The sequence below is a fragment of the Coregonus lavaretus genome, assembly GCF_964263955.1.
Source record: "Coregonus lavaretus genome assembly, chromosome: 8".
NCBI classification, from domain to species: Eukaryota; Metazoa; Chordata; class Actinopteri; order Salmoniformes; family Salmonidae; genus Coregonus; species Coregonus lavaretus.
Window position 1 is genome coordinate 34,214,261 of NC_139995.1, and position 21,483 is coordinate 34,235,743.

At 41.3% G+C, this 21,483-nt stretch overlaps 1 protein-coding gene across 1 annotated transcript in view; it reads left to right on the top strand.

Annotated features, from left to right (window-relative positions):
* Positions 1-6,489, top strand: part of LOC311134026 (uncharacterized protein) — a 42,434-nt gene extending 35,945 nt beyond the window's left edge. The window contains exons 50-52 of the mRNA XM_084167640.1: positions 3,321-3,423; positions 3,691-3,740; positions 4,087-6,489. Of these exons, the coding sequence (XP_084023766.1) occupies positions 3,321-3,423; positions 3,691-3,740; positions 4,087-4,114 (181 nt within the window). The 3' untranslated portion in view covers positions 4,115-6,489. The remainder of the gene's footprint in view (positions 1-3,320; positions 3,424-3,690; positions 3,741-4,086) is intronic.
* Positions 6,490-21,483: the final 14,994 nt, after the last annotated feature.

The window sequence follows — 21,483 nt, forward strand, 5'->3', positions numbered from 1 at the left end:
TATAGTCCAGAGTGTCCACTCTCGCAGCCAGCGCCATCAATAAACGAGGGATATTGGCCAAATGAGCCACATTTACGTGTCCTTAAAAAACAGCCTGTAACAAATTGCCAAAACACTATTCCTTGTGTTTCAATGTGTAGCATATACAAAACTATAATATAGCCTATTGTTTTATTGGTTTTTACTTTCCTAAAACAATAATTGTCCACCTCACAGTTCAGCTGTCGGAGAAATGAGCACTAAATGCATCAGGGCATTGCATGCATAGGCCTAGGCGTCCACTGTACTTACTACGATATTAATATTTAAAACATCTTATAGAGATAAATATGCCGGCGGCATGCTACGACACCGACATGCATTTCTTTATCCTTGTCAGATAGGCTACTACGTCTGCTATACAGATATAGGCGTACAGAAATACGCTAATTCGTACATTTTTTATCAGAATTTATTTTTATAAAGATAAGTATTATATTGTTAGATTATAGGAGTAACTGGTAGGCCTAAAACATTCATCCTCACCTCAAGTTCAACTGTCAGAGTCAGTTGGAGTGCCGGTGGGCACTGCCTTCATATCATAGGCTTGCAGTATAATTGGCTAATAGCCACACCATACTAACCCTTCACAGAAGTTTCTCAACTCTATTAGGGTAATATCAAAAGTAACTCAAGCCATTGTTTATAGGGAAAATACGAGCAGGATATTATATTGTGGCAAACACAACATTACAGTTGGAACTTAATTGGCCAAAGAAAATGGCTCAACAGAATGAAACAAAACACTTGTCAACTGGTTTAAACCTTCTCAAAAGTTTTGCACAGGCTATATTGCAGCAATTACCAAGGAAGACTAGTGCCACCATACCCAACAAATGACAGCAATAGGCTAATGATATATATTTTACAACAGGCCTACTAATAACCTATCTTAAACTAAATATAGAGCACACAATTAAAAAGACAGATCGAACTTAATTTAGCCAACAAAAATATCTCAGAACGAAACAAAATACGTTTTGTATATTTAAAGAACTGGTTTAGATAGTAAATAGGCCTACAATAATAACAATGATATACAATAATAATAATGATTATAAAAAGTTCAAAAATTGCATCCTACCTGCATAGTGAGTTGCACAGTAGCCTGTATTTGGCCACGCCAACGTTCTTCTCATCTTTATCCACTACAACATAAAAACTTGTCCATACGGAGGACATTCCCCTTGTAGGCTTTTCACTATAGGCATACTCTCTAACTGAAAAAGGCCTCCATCTTCGCAATCAACAGTAGCTCAAGGCTTCTCTCTCGCTCTCGCTGTCTCCTCAGCAGCAGGCATGTAAGGCAGCGTGCAAGGAGTGAGAGAATAGTGCTGAGAACAGTGCCTTCAGAAAGTGTTCACACCCCTTGACCTTTTCCACATTTTGTTGTGTTACAGCCTGAATTTAAAATGGATTAAATTGAGATTTGTTGTCACTGGCCTACACACAATACCCCATAATGTCAAAGTGGAATTATGTTTCTAGACATTTTTGAAATTAATTAAAAATGAAAAGCTGAAATGTCTTGAGTCAATAAGTACTCAACCCCTTTGTTATGGCAAGCCTAAATAAATTCAGGAGTAAAAATGTGCTTAACAAGTCACATAATAAGTTGCATGGACTGACTCTGTGTGCAATAATAGTGTTTAACAGGATTTTTGAATGACTACCTTATCTCTGTACCCCACACATACAATTATCTGTAAGGTCCCTCTGTTGAGCAGTTATTTTCAAACACAGATTCAACCACAAAGACCAGGGAGGTTTTCCAATGCCTCGCAAAGAAGTGCACCTATTGGTAGATGGGTAAAAAAAAGAAAGAAATACATTGAATATTCCTTTGAGCATGTTGAAGTTATTAATAACACTTTGGATGGTGTATCAATACACCCAGTCACTACAAAGATACAGGCATCCTTTCTAACTCAGTTGCCGGAGAGGAAGGACACCGCTCAGGGATTTCACCATAAGGCCAATGGTGACTTTAAAACAGTTACAGAGTTCAATGGCTGTGATATGAAAAGACTGAGAATGGATCAACAACATTGTAGTTACTCCACAATACTAACCTAATTGACAGTGAAAAGAAGGAAGCCTGTACAGAATACAAATATTCAAAAACATGTATCCAGTTTGCAATAAGGCACTAAACATGTCCTGAATAAAAAGCGGTAAGTTTGGGGCAAATCCAACACAACACATCACTGAGTACCACTTTTCATATTTTCAAGCATGGTGGTGGCTGCATCATGTTATGGGTATGCTTGTCATCGGCAAGGACTAGGGTTTTTTTTATGATAAAACAAACGGAATAGAGCTAAGCACAGGAAAAATCCTAGAGGAAAACCTGGTTCAGTCTGCTTTCCAACAGACACTGGGAGACAAATTCACCTTTCAGCAGGACAATAACCTAAAACACAAGGCCAAATATACACTGGAGGTGCTTACCAAGACGACATTTAATGTTCCTGAGTGGCCTAGTTACAGTTTACACTTAAATCGTCTTGAAACTCTATGGCAAGACTTGAAAATGGCTGTCTAGCAATGATCAACAACCACCTTGACAGGGCTTGAAGAATTTAAAAAAGAATAATGTGCAAAGCTTTTAGACTTACCCAGAAAGACTCACAGCTGTAATCGCTGCCAAAGGTGATTCTAACACGTATTGACTCAGGGGGTTGAATACTTATCTAATCAAGATATATTAGTGTTTTATTTTTCATACTTTTTTACAAATGTTATAATTTTTCTTCCACTTTTACATTACAGAGTATTTTGTGTAGATCGTTGACAAAAAATGACAATTAAATCCATTTTAATCCGACTTTGTAACACAACAGAATGCAGCCCGCCACAATTGTATTTATCGGCTTTTCATTTATTTTATCAGCCAAAAGCCGGCAATTACCAGCTAACGGAAACCCTGGTGTGCTTGTGTGTTTGTGTGTGTGTGCTTGTATTATGATCCTCATGGGTACTGGAAATCCCCAAAAGTCCCCACAAGGATAGTAAACCAAGGAAGATTCTCCCTCGTGGGGATATTTCCCAGGTCCCCACGAGGACAAAGGCTATTTTAAGATTAGGGGTTAGGTTTAGGTTTAGGATTAGGGTTAGAATTAGGGTTAAGGGTTAGGGTCATGTTTAGGGTTAGAGAAAATAGCAAATCAATTTTAGGTCCCCACAAGGATTGTGTGTGTGCGTGACTCAGCAGAGTCATTTGAACCTGTGGTATTTGGCGGCAGAATGTAACAGTATTTTCCTCCTGTCTCTCTGTGTAGGTTTGAGTTTGAGCTGTCTGTGGAGGAGGCCAGGCGCAGGCATCTGAGTGTGTCGGTGAAGAACAGCAAAGCCTCCTTCAGGAGCAGCGATCTCATTGGACAGGTCAGCCTGGACTTGTGCTATTATGGCTATACTATGCTCATCATACTGTACTATACTCGTCATACTATACTATATCAGCTGGGTAACTTTGGAGTGAACATGGGTGTCTGTACTTTTTTTACAAGCAATGCTCACCTTTCTCACCTGGTGCAAATGATGATTCATGCTTCTGTTCCACCCAAGCAATATCATGACAGTATTATGTAAATGAAACTTGTTTAGAATGGTATATAATAATACATATTAACACTAAACTGTCTTTTTCAGGTGCAGATAGAGATGGCTCAGATTGACCTGGCCTCTGGGGTCACAGAATGGTGAGTAGTAGCCATAAAACAGAAAGTGAGTGACTAGTGCCTAGATTAAATCCGGAGTGGGGAAGATTTGAAATAGAAATTGAAAGGCACTGTTCCCGCGTTTGTGGAGACCGCAGTCACGGTAAACACTGCATATGTCGGCTTAATCAGAAATTACCTTTAAATCTCAATCAAGCTATTACGCAGATCTTCCGCGCTCCGGATTGAATCTAGCCCTTATTGATTGATTGGACTCACAAAGGTCGGTTGACCGAAATAGCCATAATACACTGACATTTGTACTGGTATTATGTTTGCATCTTCTCATTGGAGATCAATTATTTAATCCTCCTCCTCTCCCCCCCAGGTTTGACTTGAAAGAGGAAGCTGAATAGTGGATCTGTCTGCAGCTGTCATACCTGTTATACCACAGGGTTAAAGTTCACATGTACAGCCGAACTCACGCTGATGCCTTCCACCACTTACCTACCACACCTACCACTGCTGCAGCCTGCCCTGTCCTATCACCTGTCTGTCTGTTAATGTCTATCTCTATATATCCACATATCAATATTATCACTAAAGACAGGGTAACTCAATAGGTCAGACAACCTGGATTGGACCAGGAGAAAGTCTGTATTATATAGTTTCATCTGAAGTTTATACCTAGTATTAATAGATATGAAGTAATAGTTAAGGTCAAAATGTGTATATACTTATGAAAAGGTTGAGGGTTATACCTGCATACTTTAAGAACTGATGAGGGTTGTTATACCTGTTTATGAAAGTTACTTTTGAAGTTTACTTTAATAACTTGTTAGGGTTATTTGAAGATTAAATTAAGGTTATGTGTAGCTCAATTGGTAGAGCATGGCGCTTGTAACGCCAGGGTAGTGGGTTCGATCCCCGGGACCACCCATACGTAAAAATGTATGCGCACATCACTGTAAGTCGCTTTGGATAAAAGTGTCTGCTAAATGGCATATTTTTAAAAGGTTAATGTACTAATGAATGATAGCTACATGCACTTATCTTGCTAGAGTAATATATCAGTAAGGAAGGAGTTAATGTTATCAAGGTAAAGAGACTCTTGCCTGAACCAGGAAGTGAATAAGGACCAGCAAAATGCATTGTCAGGATACGGTATTAGATTGTTATTTGATAATACCAAAGTAACAAACATTATGGAAGATATATCAGGGAATTCCATGATATATTATGGAATGTTGTTTGTTGTGGAATATTGTTAAGTATGTTAATACTAATAGAAGGATAATGAGGAAGTGAAATTTAAAGTACAGTATTATGTTTTAGATACAGTATGAGTCCTTGCATATTCAGTCTCATGTAATCAGATATCAAATCAAATGTATTTATAAAGCCCTTTTTACATCAGCAGATGTCACAAAGTGCTTATACAGAAACCCAGCCTAAAACCCCAAACAGCAAGCAATGCAGAAGTAGAAGCACGGTGGCTGGGAAAAACTCCCTAGAAAGTCAGGAACCTAGGAAGAAACCTAGAGAGGAACCAGGCTCTGAGGGGTGGCCAGTCCTTTTCTGGCTGTGCCGGGTGGAGATTATAACAGTACATGGCCATTAAGGCCAGATTGTTCTTCAAGATGTTCAAATGTTCATAGATGACCAGCAGGGTCAAATAATAATCACAGTGGTTGTAGAGGGTGCAACAGGTCAGTACCTCAGGAGTAAATGTCAGTTGGTTTTTCATAGCCGAGCATTCAGAGGTCGAGACAGCAGGTGCGGTAGAGAGAGAGAGGGAAAGTCGAAAACATCAGGTCCGGGACAAGGTAGCACGTCCGGTGAACAGTACACCTTAACCCAATGCCTTTACTCAGTGTCTAGTCAGGAACCTCCCTTACTAAAAGAGCATTGATTTTACATTGCCTTCCTTTGTCTTATGTTATCACACAGAGACTACTATGGTATATACCAATGATATAAACAGAACTGCCATCCATGCATTATTCGTGTCAAATGCAGCCAATTACCAAAGTCACTCTGATAATATAGATTACGGATACTGACCAGTGAGGTTCAAAAGTGTTACATGGAGTGTTACCAGTTATACATTTCAAACTAATACAAAAAAAGTATTTTATTTTATTTTACTCATTCATTGTCATACTGTTGATGCGTTCATTTACCGAATGCTCCATTCCATTTTGTTACATCATATATTTTTGTTTTTACTTGCCCATGTGTTACTATGCTGCTTTGTGTTTTACATTTGTTTTGATGTGTATCTTTGTTTTATTGCAGCAGATTATTATAATAATAATTTTACAGCAGTCAAATATTTCAATTTTTTTTAACACATTACAATTGTGCATCTATTCATCCTTTTTTAGCAGGGTTGTGCTCAATTCAGAATGGAACTCCAATTAAATTTGTGAATTTTAATTAAAGTAGTAAACAGGATATATTCTTTGGTATCTGGAAGTGTGACCTGTCAGACTCAATTAAACTTATGTTCTATGACTGAGTAGAATGTCTTTCAATTGCACTGAATTAAATTCTACCTCCGGTTACTCAAATTCTACATCCTGTGGGGTGTGGCCAATTGAATTTGAATTTCAACTCATGAGTTGAATGGGAGTAAATTCCAAAATTCTTAATTGAGGACAACCCTGCTTTCTAGAACAATATTCCATTGTTATGTTTTTGCGAACATGAAAATACAATTTTGGACTGAAAAAGAAAGATGATCATAAAATCACAGTGTGCATCGTGGCAGTCAAATAAACACTTTTTGCACCCTAAGAGTGATTTGTGGTCTTATCGATCATACATATATTTCATTTACATTTCAGTCATTTAGCAGACGCTCTTATCCAGAGCGACTTACATGAGCAATTAGGGTTAAGTGCCTTGCTTAAGGGCACATCGACAGATTTTTCACCTAGTCGGCTCGGGGATTAGAACCAGCGACCTTTCGGTTACTGGCACAACGCTCTTACCCACTAAGCCACCTGCCGCCCATATTTGGGTTACTAGATTTTAATGGTTATAAAATACTCCATCTAGTGTAGTCTTACTATCATGATAGCGATCAGCGGTAACTAGACAACCAATCTGTAGCCCTGAGAAGTGGCAGCTCCGGCCAGTGAGGTCACGGCCCTTTCCCTCCTGAATACCTGGACCACAACAACCTGATAAGTCAACTTGCAGCGTCCAAAATACCTTTTCTGTAAAACTGCCTTTGTCAAGGTGTCCCCCTCCTCTCCGAACTAGTAGCTAGCTGGAAATGCAGGGTTAGTCACGCAACACTTGGCAAAAAAAATACATGCCACCATTAGGCACACCTGGCATGGCAAGCGCCCTGGCAAAAGCGCCCCGGCAAGCGTGGGAACCTAGCAAACTAAAATATAGACTAAGTTAGCTAGCTAGCTAGCAGTGAATTAAAAGAAACAAGAAAATGGTGCCGTCTGGTTTGCTTAATATAAGGAACTTTAAATTATTTATATATTCACTTTTGATACTTAAGTGTATTTTAGCAATTACATTTACTTTTGATACTTACAGTGGGGGAAAAAAGTATTTAGTCAGCCACCAATTGTGCAAGTTCTCCCACTTAAAAAGATGAGAGAGGCCTGTAATTTTCATCATAGGTACACGTCAACTATGACAGACAAATTGAGATTTTTTTTCTCCAGAAAATCACATTGTAGGATTTTTTATGAATTTATTTGCAAATTATGGTGGAAAATAAGTATTTGGTCACCTACAAACAAGCAAGATTTCTGGCTCTCACAGACCTGTAACTTCTTCTTTAAGAGGCTCCTCTGTCCTCCACTCGTTACCTGTATTAATGGCACCTGTTTGAACTTGTTATCAGTATAAAAGACACCTGTCCACAACCTCAAACAGTCACACTCCAAACTCCACTATGGCCAAGACCAAAGAGCTGTCAAAGGACACCAGAAACAAAATTGTAGACCTGCACCAGGCTGGGAAGACTGAATCTACAATAGGTAAGCAGCTTGGTTTGAAGAAATCAACTGTGGGAGCAATTATTAGGAAATGGAAGACATACAAGACCACTGATAATCTCCCTCGATCTGGGGCTCCACGCAAGATCTCACCCCGTGGGGTCAAAATGATCACAAGAACGGTGAGCAAAAATCCCAGAACCACACGGGGGGACCTAGTGAATGACCTGCAGAGAGCTGGGACCAAAGTAACAAAGCCTGCCATCAGTAACACACTACGCCGCCAGGGACTCAAATCCTGCAGTGCCAGACGTGTCCCCCTGCTTAAGCCAGTACATGTCCAGGCCCGTCTGAAGTTTGCTACAGTGCATTTGGATGATCCAGAAGGGGATTGGGAGAATGTCATATGGTCAGATGAAACAAAAATTGAACTTTTTGGTAAAAACTCAACTCGTCGTGTTTGGAGGACAAAGAATGCTGAGTTGCATCCAAATAACACCATACCTACTGTGAAGCATGGGGGTTGAAACATCATGCTTTGGGGCTGTTTTTCTGCAAAGGGACCAGGACGACTGATCCGTGTAAAGGAAAGAATGAATGGGGCCATGTATCGTGAGATTTTGAGTGAAAACCTCCTTCTATCAGCAAGGGCATTGAAGATGAAACGTGGCTGGGTCTTTCAGCATGACAATGATCCCAAACACACCGCCCGGGCAACGAAGGAGTGGCTTCGTAAGAAGCATTTCAAGGTCCTGGAGTGGCCTAGCCAGTCTCCAGATCTCAACCCCATAGAAAATCTTTGGAGGGAGTTGAAAGTCCGTGTTGCCCAGCGACAGCCCCAAAACATCACTGCTCTAGAGGAGATCTGCATGGAGGAATGGGCCAAAATACCAGCAACAGTGTGTGAAAACCTTGTGAAGACTTACAGAAAACGTTTCACCTGTGTCATTGCCAACAAAGGGTATATAACAAAGTATTGAGAAACTTTTGTTATTGACCAAATACTTATTTTCCACCATAATTTGCAAATAAATTCATTTCAATTCCTACAATGTGATTTTCTGGAATTTGTTTTCTCATTTTGTCTGTCATAGTTGACATGTATCTATGATGAAAATTACAGGCCTCTCATCTTTTTAAGTGGAAGAACTTGCACAATTGGTGGCTGACTAAATACGTTTTTCCCCCACTGTAAGTATATTTAAAAACAAATACTTTTAGACTTTTACTCAAGTAGGATTTTACTGGGTGACTTTTACTTAAGTCATTTTCTATTAAGTTATCTTTACTTTTACTCAAGTATGACAATTGGGTACTTTTTCCACCACTGTTCATGATCATTGCAGAATAAATTCCTCACCTTTTCTGACTGTGATGGTTTCATACTCGCGAAGTAGACTATAGGCCTACAACTTCCCATGTCTCATTTAATTGGACCCACTTAACACTAGTAAATAGATAAACAATTTCAAGTATTTTACTCTATCCCTCTGGGCACACACTGGTTGAATCAACATTGTTTCCACAGAATTTCGAACCAACGTGGAATAGATGTTGAACTGGCATCTGTGCCCAGTGGGATGCGATCCGATCCCAAAGAATGGCCGGTTCACCTTTTCCATGTACATTTATTTGGGTTACTATATGTCTGAATAGCCTACTGTAATGTCACATTTCAAGTAAACAATATTTCATTTAGAAACATTATACATACATTACATGACCAAAAGTATGTGGACACCTGCTCGTCGAACATCTCATTCCAAAATCATGGGCATTAATATGGAGTTGGTCCCCCCTTTGTGCTATAACAGCCTCCACTCTTCTGGGAAGAGGTCTTGGCTTCCCCAGAGATTTTACCCACACACCGCTACTGACTTTATGTCCTGAATACAAATCCAACACAACACATCACTGTGTACCACTTCATATTTTCAAGCATGGTGGTGGCTGCATCATGTTACGGGTATGCTTGTCATTTAGGATTAAAAGAAACGGAATAGAACTAAGCACAAGCAAAATCCTAGAGGAAAACCTAGTTCAGTCTGCTTTCCAACAGACACTTGGAGAAAAATTCACCTTTCAGCAGGACAATAACCTAAAGGCCAAATATACACTGGAGTTGCTTACCAAAATGACTTTGAATATTCCTGAGTGGCCTAATTACAGTTTACTTAAATCCGCTTGAAAATCTATGGTATGACTTGAAAATGGATGTCTAGCAATAATCAACAACCAACTTGACAGAGCTTGAAGAATTTAAAAAAAGAATAACGTGCAAATATTGTAGAATTCAGGTGTGCAAAGCTCTTAGAGACTTACCCAGAAAGACTCACAGCTGTAATCGCTGGCAAAGGTGATTCTAACATGTATTGACTCAGGGGGTTGAATATTTATCTAATCAAGATATTCGTTTTTTTTATGTTAGAATTTTTCTTCCACTTTGACATTACAGAGTATTTAGTGTAGATTGTTGACAAAAAATCATAATTAAATCAATTTTAATCCCACTTTGTAACACTCCACCAATCAGGCCTTTATGGTAGAGTGTCCAGACAGAAGCCTCTCCTCAGTAAAAGGCACATGACAGCCTGCTTGGAGTTAGCCAAAAGGCACCTAAAGGACTCTCAGACCATGAGAAACAAGATTCTCTGGTCTGATGAAACCAAGATTGAACTCTTTGGCCTGAATGCCAAGCGTCACGTCTGGAGGAAACTGGCACCATCCCTTCGGTGAAGCATGATGCTCCAGAGCGCTCAGGACCTCAGACTGGGGCGAAGGTTCACCTTCCAACAGGACAACGACCCTAAGCACCCAGCCAAGACAACACAGGAGTAGCTTCGGGACAAGTCAAGGGGTCTGAATACTTTCCGAATGCACTGTAGCATATGGTAGAAAGAGTGTGTGGGCTTTTCTGTAGCCTACAGGCTGGAGATAAAATGTCTGACAATGTAATGAGATGGAAACCTTTTACATCATCCAGGTTTTTCAGATCAATAGCCTAACTTAACTGGCAGTCAATCGAATAAAAAAAATTGCTGACATGTTAACAAGCAACATATCCTCAAAACAGAACAGGTCAAAGTAAAATGGACAATATGGAATGAATCAGGCTACTCACAACTGCTGTCCAGGAGTTTCATCCCGTGGGCTAAATTACCATGATAAGTGGTTTCAAGTTTGTATCCGTACATTTTTTACAAGCTGATCATAGCGAACCGTCATTCAGGGCAGGTGAGAGCCCCACTTGTTTTGAGCCCCACCTGTTTAGCTAAAAGAATATGTATACATATACAGTGAAGAATCTAAAATCAAAAATATATTTTGATTTGTTTAACACTTCTTTGGGTACTACATAATTCCATGTGTTATTTAATAGTTTTGCTGTCTTCACTATTATTCTACAATGTAGAAAATAGTAAAAATAAATAAAAACTCTTGAATGAGTAGGTGTGTCCAAACTTTTGACTGGTACTGTATATATTTTGTTGTTGTTGTTGCCTGTTTTGCATGTTATTTGGGCATTAATACGTGTCACATATAATTTAGCAAACAATGTAATTTTTTAAAAATAATAATTGAGTTAATAAAGCCGCATACAAACATGGTCTCTTTTTTGCTTTCTTGAGTAAGGCAGCTCCAAAATGCAGGTGTTCAGCCTAGCTCAGTGCTTTCTGTGGTGGTGTGGCAGCCAGTAGGAAATACGGAGCGTAGGGGTTGGTAATGTTCTCTAGTTGCGCCGTGATTGGCTCAGTGTTCTGTCACTCATGGGGACACTACGTCACCGCAAAATCTACGGGGAGAGTTAGAAAATTCAAGCCCCTTGGGTGCTGCCATAGATTTACATTAGAAGTGCCCATTCAAGAAGGCTCAAGGTCATTGGCCACAGATTAATGATGTCAAATCATGTTTTATCTACCGTAGCTTTGATTGAACTGATCATGTCAATATCATACTTTCAAGCTAGACAAGCAGTCATCATCCTGAATCACATCGACAATCTACTGGCAAATCCTTTTCAATCCTTGTCATATGAAGATAAATTATAGATAAAACGTATCTGTGCTCATCGGCCACAAACATTACACAACAAGTTGGAAATCGCAAATTCAACAATGAGTGGTTTGGAAGGAATCAGTGGCTAACTGCAAGCTTTGCAAAGCAATCACTAGCCTGCTATTCAGTGGAGAGGATGTGTGGTCCAGGTCTGGGCTTAAAAGGATAAACATTCACTCTGGGCCAGAAAAGGTTGAATACATTGGCCATGCTGTCAATCCAGCATGACTTCTGCCACGTACAAAACAACTGGAAACTCGGAACTGGGAAATCTCAGACTTCAGTGAGTTCAAGACAACTGGGAACTCGGAAATAAACAAGCGCCGACTGGGAAAATACGTTTTGAACAGTCATCCAACTTGGAATTCAAAGTCGGGAACTCAGGCCTCTTTCTAGAACTCCGACCTGAAGATCACTGACGTCATGATTCAACCTTGTTTTGTTTTTTCGAGTTCCCAGTTGTCTTGGAAGCACCATAAATCCAGAGAATGCCAGAGTTTGATGACAAAATCTGCCCACAAGAAGGACCGCCGCACCACCTTCCTGTTCAAGTGAGCACAGCACAACAAGGTGAGTCCAAAAATGTATTCTATGCTGCTGTATAAATGATGTAATATGCCAGGGAGAGATGTATACTGTAGCTAAGAAAGTAACACTAAGTGTATATTGTGTAGTAAGCTGTTAGTAGGCCATGTGCCTCACCCTAATAATTGTGTCCCTTTCCCCCTCATAACTTAGCCTACTGTTCTGACTTGGTGGTGCACATGTAGCCTATAGCCTGTTTTAGAGAAATGTAATCATTGAATATTGTGAGAGCTTTCATTGTCTGCTTATATGCCCCCTTTATTATCCTACGGTTCTGACTTGGTGTACAGGGAGAATACTGTAAGAACGGCCCATGTTCTGAATTATGTCGCTGTACGTTTCAAAAGTGCTGAACAAATAGTTATATTGACTATGTCCGTCCTAGCTCGCTCATTAATGTCTTAATCGACATTATGGATTGCCTCATCCACTCATCGTTCCCTTATGCCATAGTTTGTACATCTTGTCAGTATAAACCACATTTGTTTAAGCAAGTCAGCCATATCAGCTATGTTTTTTTTTTATGTAGTAAATGAGGCTGAATGAACTGTTTCGCTGCCAGACAAGGCTCCGCTGATAGCCAGGTGTAGCAGTGGTAAGGATTCACTCCATGGTGCTGAAAAGAAACTCTGCTGTTGGGACAGCTTTATGTAGACCCTACAAGTTTGTGGGCACCATTTGTCACCGTTATTGTGCAATTAATGTATTGTTTAGTGTTGTGTTGTGTACTGGCTTTGCTGGCATGCATCTTTTAAAAAATGGGGAGTTTACTCCACCAAGATTTACATGCTAAAATCACCACTGCTCAGGATAACTCCACCTGATAAAGTCGGGGAGCTGATATTCAGAGCTTAAATAGACAAATTGATTAGTCACAGGAATCAAGACTAATAAAGCCAATGCAACGCCTGTTTTACAAACGGTTGGCCTAACACATGGATGGGCATTCATAAAATTGTTTTGACATGGTAGGCTACACCCCAGTAAGCACAGACAGCCGCAGACGTCTTTTGGAAATCATTTTTTGGTCCTGTCCCAACGTCTTTTTTTGTTGCAGTCCGGACCTGCCTTGATTTCCACAGACCTTGTTTTTTGGTCCGGTCCAGACCAAATCTGAACTAATCATAGATGTCTATGTTTGGTTCAGATTTTGTCCGGTCTGGACCAGGCTTGATTTGGCCCAAACAGACTAGAAATGACATATTTTCAACTTTCATTCAGAACAGAAAATTTACCTGATTTCAACGTCCGGAAAATAAGTATTTTCACCTTTCATTCAGGACCTAAATTTAACATAACTTCCAACGTCTGGAAAATACGTCATTTTGCTTACTGGGACTATTCTCAGTTTGTGGTTGCTGCAATTGTTTTGTCTCGCCTAGGACAGCAGAATGGCCAGGACCTGCCTGTCAGCATTTGATCCTGCTAAGACACGAGCATAGTGTTGTGTACTGACTGTGCATCATGACAGTGAAGCCTGTAGAGCTGTTTATTACAATGTGAAAACTAGGGAATTATCTAGGGAAACTGACAGATCAATAACGTTACATTGCTATACTGACTAATAAAACATTTAAAAACGTCAGAATATCGGTCTTCTATCATTTGGCCGCTGGTTTCATAGTTTGATTGAGTTCTAGTGTGATTGAGGCAAAAATAATAGCTAACGCATTAGTCAACTTTTGGCTAATGCTACATCGACTGGCAAAATCTAGTCAAGTTCATTCACTTCTGTTGAAACGGTACAAAACAAAGCCTACAAAACATTTCCATACACACAACAGCTGTTAGATAGTGCTCTAATAAGAGCCACCTCATATTGCTATCTCACAGATAGCTAATTTTTTATTTATTTAACTAGGCAAGTCAGTTAAGAACAAATTATTATCTACAATGACGGCCTACCCCGGCCAAACCCGGACAATGCTGGGCCAATTGTGCGCCGCCCTATGGGACTCCCAATCACGGCCGGATTGTGATACAGCCTGGAATCGAACCAGGGTCTGTAGTGACGCCTCTAGCACTGAGATGCAGTGCTTAGACCGCTGCGCCACTCGGGAGCTGAACTGGCTGTGGTAGCTACTGTTGTGTATTGATGTGACGTACTGCTATATGACCTCACCACGTCAGTAAAGGAATGTGGGGCTTGTTACACGTTGCAACGGACTATGTCAGGGCTGTAGCTGCGTTAAATGCATACTTTGTGCCACAGCTGTACACAGCGTTCGCGAGACAGTCATTTTATCAACTGACACAGAAGACTGGTGAGACAGTTCAGCAATTTGTTACTCGTCTTAGACAAGCAGCTAAAGACTGACTTTGCTGTAGATAAGGACAATCAGATTAGAGATGCCATACTGAGCAGGTGTAATGCGGAATATATGCGGCTAAAATTATTGGAGGATGGAGGAGGGCCCTGGGCTAATATTAGCGTGGTCACTCGAGCTAGCCGCACAATGTGAAATAATTTAAGTGCAAATGTCTGCCATGCATGTGAGTACAGAAGCAAAAGATAATGAGACCGTGCGTCGTGTTTTCAAAAAGGAGGTGAAATATCACAAAAAGAGGCAGAGTAAGATTACAGAAGGAAAAGACAAATCAGAGAAGGTGTGCTATTTTTGTGGACATACAGATCATTTTGCAAAGGACCCTGCTTGTCCAGCACGTGGGCAGACCTGCAAGAAATGTAATTGGAAGGACAATTTTGCAAAAATGTACAAGACCAAAGGTTAATCAAAACAGACTGTGAAATATGTTGATTCAGAGGAACAAAACCGAGGCAATACATTTGTGGTAAATGAGAACTGTAACTCAGACAGGATCACGTTCTCAGTGGGAGGGGTACATTTATTAATGTTAATTGACTCTGGGGCCAAGAGTAACATAGTAGAGAGCACATGGGAAATGTTGAAATCCAAGGAAATCAGGTGCCGTTCATCACTGACTGATAAAAAGCTATATGCATACTTATCAAGCGAGCCATTACCAGTAAAAGGGGTTTTCACATGCCAAATAAAGATAGGCAAGCGCAGCACACAGGCTGAGTTCACTGTGATATGTGGACGCGGAGAACCATTGCTAGGTAAAGAGACTGCCATCAAACTGGGTGTGCTAAAAGTGGGTGTTGACATAGCAGCATGACAGATTTAAAAACACAGATAAAACAGCAATACCCCAAGTTGTTTGAAGGGGTGGGTAAGCTAAACACAAAGCAGATCAAGCTACATGTTGATAACAATGTGACACCAGTAGCACAGGCCCTTAGGCGTGTACCATTCCACTTGAGAGAAGCTGTGGCAAAAAAGATAGAGGAACTACAAAACATGGACTTAATCGAGAGAGTGGATGGTGCCACACCATGGGTGAATCCGGTAGTGGTAGTGCCAAAACCGGACAGCGACATAAGACTGTGTCTGGACATGAGACAAGCAAACACAGCAATCATACATGGCAGGTACCCAATCCCCACAGTAGATTAACTTTTGCAAGGAATGATTGAGTCTGTCATGTTCAGTAAACTGGATCTTAAATGGGGCTATCATCAATTGGAGCTAACACCAGAGTCGAGAGGCATAACGACGTTTGCTGTGCATAATGGGATATACAGATATAAAATACTCATATTTGGAGTTTAATTGGCGAGCGAGCAGTATCAACATGAAATCGCAACAGCACTGGCAGGCATTGAGGGGGCGTTGAACATATCGGATAACATCATCCTCCACGACCCAGACAAGGAGACCCATGACCAGCGGCTACTTGCTGTCCTCAATAGGCTGGAGAACTGTGGGCTGACTCTCAACTCAGAGAAATATCAGTTCAACATGGACAAATTGGTGTTTATGGGCATGTTACTCTCACAGAAGGGCATTGGGCCCCCAGCTGAAAGATTGAGAGCAGTGGTCGAGGCCAGGGAGCCTGAGACAGCATCAGAGGTTCGTAGCTTTCTAGACTACAGCAGTAGGTTCATTCCCCAGTTCTCTACACTCTCAGAGCTTCTGCGGAAGTTGACCAAGAAGTACACAACATTCCACTTTGGACCGGAACAGAAGAAGGCATTTCAGACATTAAAAGAGAAACTGGCTGAAGCCGCGACACTCGCATACTTTGACAAAGATGCTCCCACAAAAGTAATAGCAGACGCAGGACTAGTGGGCCTAGGAGCTGTGCTCGTGCAAGAACAACACAGAGAAATGGTTACAGTCTGTTATGTGAGCAGGAGTCTGTCAGAGTGTGAACACAGATATTCACAAACGGAGCTTGAGGCCCTTGCATTGGTTTGGGCTTGTGAAAGGCTTCATCCGTATGTATACGCCAGGGAATTTGATCTAGTGACTGATCATAAGGTGTTGGAGTCTATTTACAGTCCTCGCTCAAAGCCATGCGCTCGCATCAAACGGTGGGTGCTGAGACTCTAACCATATGACTTTCGTGTTGTCCACATACCAGGGAAAAACAACATCACTGACCCTCTGTCTCGTCTAATTGGAAAGACTGCACTGAAAGACTCACACACACATGGAGCAGAGGAGTATGTGAGATTTGTGGCTGTGAACGCAACTCCAAATGTAATGACCACAAGGGAAGTGAAGGAAGCATCAGCTACAGATGAAGAGCTAAGAGAGGTGAGAAATGCTATTCAGAGTAGGTGTTATGAGACATGCCAGGCATTTGCACCTACAGTGGGGGAAAAGGGCGGCAGGTAGCTTAGTGGGTAAGAGCGTTGTGCCAGTAACCGAAAGGTCGCTGGTTCTAATCCCCGAGCCGACTAGGTGAAAAATCTGTCGATGTGCCCTTGAGCAAGGCACTTAACCCTAATTGCTCCTGTAAGTCGCTCTGGATAAGAGGATCTAGAGCAGTGATGTTTTGGGGCTGTCGCTGGGCAACACGGACTTTCAACTCCCTCCAAAGATTTTCTATGGGGTTGAGATCTGGAGACTGGCTAGGCCACTCCAGGACCTTGAAATGCTTCTTACGAAGCCACTCCTTCGTTGCCCGGGCGGTGTGTTTGGGATCATTGTCATGCTGAAAGACCCAGCCACGTTTCATCTTCAATGCCCTTGCTGATGGCAGGAGGTTTTCACTCAAAATCTCACGATACATGGCCCCATTCATTCTTTCCTTTACACGGATCAGTCGTCCTGGTCCCTTTGCAGAAAAACAGCCCCAAAGCATGATGTTTCCACCCCCATGCTTCACAGTAGGTATGGTGTTCTTTGGATGCAACTCAGCATTCTTTGTCCTCCAAACACGACGAGTTGAGTTTTTACCAAAAAGTTCTATTTTGGTTTCATCTGACCATATGACATTCTCCCAATCCTCTTCTGGATCATCCAAATGCACTCTAGCAAACTTCAGACGGGCCTGGACATGTACTGGCTTAAGCAGGGGGACACGTCTAGCACTGTAGGATTTGAGTCCCTGGCAGCGTAGTGTGTTACTGATGGTAGGCTTTGTTACTTTGGTCCCAGCTCTCTGCAGGTCATTCACTAGGTCCCCCCGTGTGGTTCTGGGATTTTTGCTCACCGTTCTTGTGATCATTTTGACCCCACGGGGTGAGATCTTGCGTGGAGCCCCAGATCGAGGGAGATTATCAGTGGTCTTGTATGTCTTCCATTTCCTAATAATTGCTCCCACAGTTGATTTCTTCAAACCAAGCTGCTTACCTATTGCAGATTCAGTCTTCCCAGCCTGGTGCAGGTCTACAATTTTGTTTCTGGTGTCCTTTGACAGCTCTTTGGTCTTGGCCATAGTGGAGTTTGGAGTGTGACTGTTTGAGGTTGTGGACAGGTGTCTTTTATACTGATAACAAGTTCAAACAGGTGCCATTAATACAGGTAACGAGTGGAGGACAGAGGAGCCTCTTAAAGAAGAAGTTACAGGTCTGTGAGAGCCAGAAATCTTGCTTGTTTGTAGGTGACCAAATACTTATTTTCCACCATAATTTGCAAATACAATGTGATTTTCTGGATTTTTTTTCTCAATTTGTCTGTCATAGTTGACGTGTACCTATGATGAAAATTACAGGCCTCTCTCATCTTTTTAAGTGGGAGAACTTGCACAATTGGTGGCTGACTAAATACTTTTTTCCCCTACTGTATAGCAAATGAACTGTGTGTAATTGGACAATTAGTCCTAAGGGGAACACGCATTGTTTTGCCACATGCACTTCATGAGAGGGCTCTAGCCTTAGCTGAGGGACATTTGGCCATTGTAGGCACAAAACAACATCTCAGGAGTAAAGTATGGTGGCTGGGCATGGACAAGGCTGCAGAGAGACATGTCAAGTCATGCCATGGTTGTCAGATTGTCGCACGACCAGATGTGCCAGAACCACTGAGACCCACAGCGCTACCTGATGGGCCGTGGCAGGACATCGCCACTGACCTATTGGGTCCACTACCAACAGGACACTCAATACTAGTAGTTGTAGACTATTACAGCAGATATTTAAAATATGATATCATGCAATCTACTACCGCAGAAAAGGTGATTGATAGTCTGGAGACTATTTTCAGTTGTCATGGTCTACCATTAACAATCCGATCTGATTGTGGCCCACATGTCATCCCAGTTACAGAACCTTTGCCAAGAAAATGGGATACAGCATGTAAAAACAACGCCAAAATGGGCACAGGCAAATGGTGAAGTGGAGCGGCAAAATGCCTCCCTCACGAAATGGATTCGCATTGCACAAGCTGAGGGCCTGCACTAGAAGCGGGAGCTACGCAAGTATGTGACAGTCTACAGGTCCATTGACCACTCTACCACGGGCAAGAAACCAGCTGAGCTCCTTTTCAAAAGGAAAATGAGGGGGAAGCTTCTGGATATAGCTACACTACAGAGTGACCTGGAGACACAGGACTATGATGCTGAGCAGAAAGGGAAATCCAAGATATATGCAGACAACCGTCGCAGAGCCAAACACTCTGACGTGGATATCGGAGACCAGGTTCTCCTAAAACAGGACAAAACAGACAAGTTCACAACAACCTTTAACAAGATCCACACACTGTGATCAATATAGAGGGAAACAATGTGGTTGTTCAATCATTTTTCAGTTTATACTAGTTTTCTTTACCCCTTGCAGTACAGGATACTTATTTAATGACAAAGGTGCAGAATGTTTTGTTACAGTAAGAAAAAAAAAGGAAAAAAAACTTTTGTTTTGCTTAGAAGTAAGCTTAAAAAGGAAAGTCCATTAGGAGAACAGAAATAATAAGACATTGAACAGATTTCATTTGTTTATTGGTAACACAAAGGTTGCTATACAGGTAAAGAATGAGTGTTGTATATGTCAGGTTGACATTGAAGTTAATATCCAAGTCAAGGGGATGTCGTGTATTGATGGGACTTACTGATATATGACGTCACCACGTCAGTAATCAGTGTTGCCAATTTAGCGACTTTGTCGCTATATTTAGCGAGTATTCAGACCCCTCTAGCGACACATTTTAAAAAAATCGACTAGCTACAAATCTAGCGACTTTTTCTGGTGTTATTGGAGACTTTTGGAGACTGACGTGAAAGCACGTATCGTTCTTACTCTTCTCAACGAGCAGCGGGTGCTGCCGTGGGCCGTAGGCTCCACCCCCGTCCCAAAGCACTCACAGGCGGCCCAGTCCTCGCGCAGCAGTCCCTCCCAGCTGCAGTCAGAGCAGGAGATGTTCACCCCTCCGCGTCCAGACTGCAAATGAATCGCGCATGCGGGAAGCCGCCCCTGGCTGATCCCGCCCTTGATCAGTTAGTTGTATGTTATTGAGCCTATCCACAATAGGCCCTTTTCACGATGACGTCATCTAACTTCCGCCTTTCCGCGTAGCAGGTTAACTTCACTTCCGTTCGCCCGTAACCTGAGACTTCTCAACGAAAATACAACTGTTGACCACTAACTAGCAAGCTAGCTACTTGAAGAAATTCCAAAAAGGTACGTTTAAGTTAAATTAGTAAAGTTAAGAGTAATAATGTTTACGTATATGCAATGGTTTGTAACTTGCTAACGTTATTGTTAATTCATAATTGTTCACTGCCTTAGTTACTTAAAAGTGGGCTAACGTTAGCTAACAACAACTTAGTACCAGATACCGATAACGTTAAAAGGTAGCGTTACATTGCTGCCTGGCTGTAATGTAACAAGTTTACTTAGCTAGCTATCTAACCCTTTGTTAGGCAGTTAGTTTATTCATGAATGTATAGTAACTCACCTATTCAAATACTGTTGTGCATGATAGCTAGATAAATATTGATTCCTGGTCAAAGCTGAATGTTAATTTAGCTGTTTCTTTTCTCCCGGTGTCTGTATCGCAACAGTATCCCATCCAACACCGAAGCATGGCACAATCTGATCCACAGTGGAACTTTGTGGAATCATTCTTATTAAATCTGCAACCGCAGCAAAACACAACAAAAAGAAAACTTATCTATCTTAACCTATCTTATCATAATGTTAGAGAACTGTTTATCTGAGAAACCTGAAGCCGATGAGCCTCCTCATTTTTCTTCATGGACCTGTAACATCGCCCTCTCACTGTCACCTCACCGTTAACTACACTTGAGACTGTTTCAATACAGTGATTGGGAGAAAAGGCGCAGCATTAGCCATTAATACATTACTGACTCTTATCTTACGGTCGATACAAACAGCAGTAATATTAAAAAGCGGCTGCAAAACAGAAACTCGTCAGCTCATAACCTTCGCTAGCATAGGGCTAATTTAAGCTAAATAAAGATAAACACGTACCTTCATAATCAAACAGGTAACCTTCAACGAAGAACTTGTAGCCTTTATCAAGCTTCGATCTTGAAGTAAGGGACCACTTGTCAGCAAGTCGTTCTACGTCGTTAAGTCGTATTGGTGGCAGATGTGAAAGGGACTGGGTGAACTCCATAATGATGTGCTACTAGCTAAGCGTTCCTAAGCGACACCGGATGTAAACATAACCTGCATCGCAGCAGAACGGAAGTTGTCTGACGTCACGTGAAAAGGGCCTATAATATAGACTACAGGTTAAAGTGCTTAACTTTGTAAAAGTTGTGGAAGTGGCTGTCTCACAGTGGTGGAAAAAGTACCCAATTGTCATACTTGAGTAAAAGTAAAGATACCTTAATAGAAAATGACTCAAGTAAAAGGGAAAGTCACCCAGAAAAATACTTGAGTAAAAGTCTAAACTTAAGTA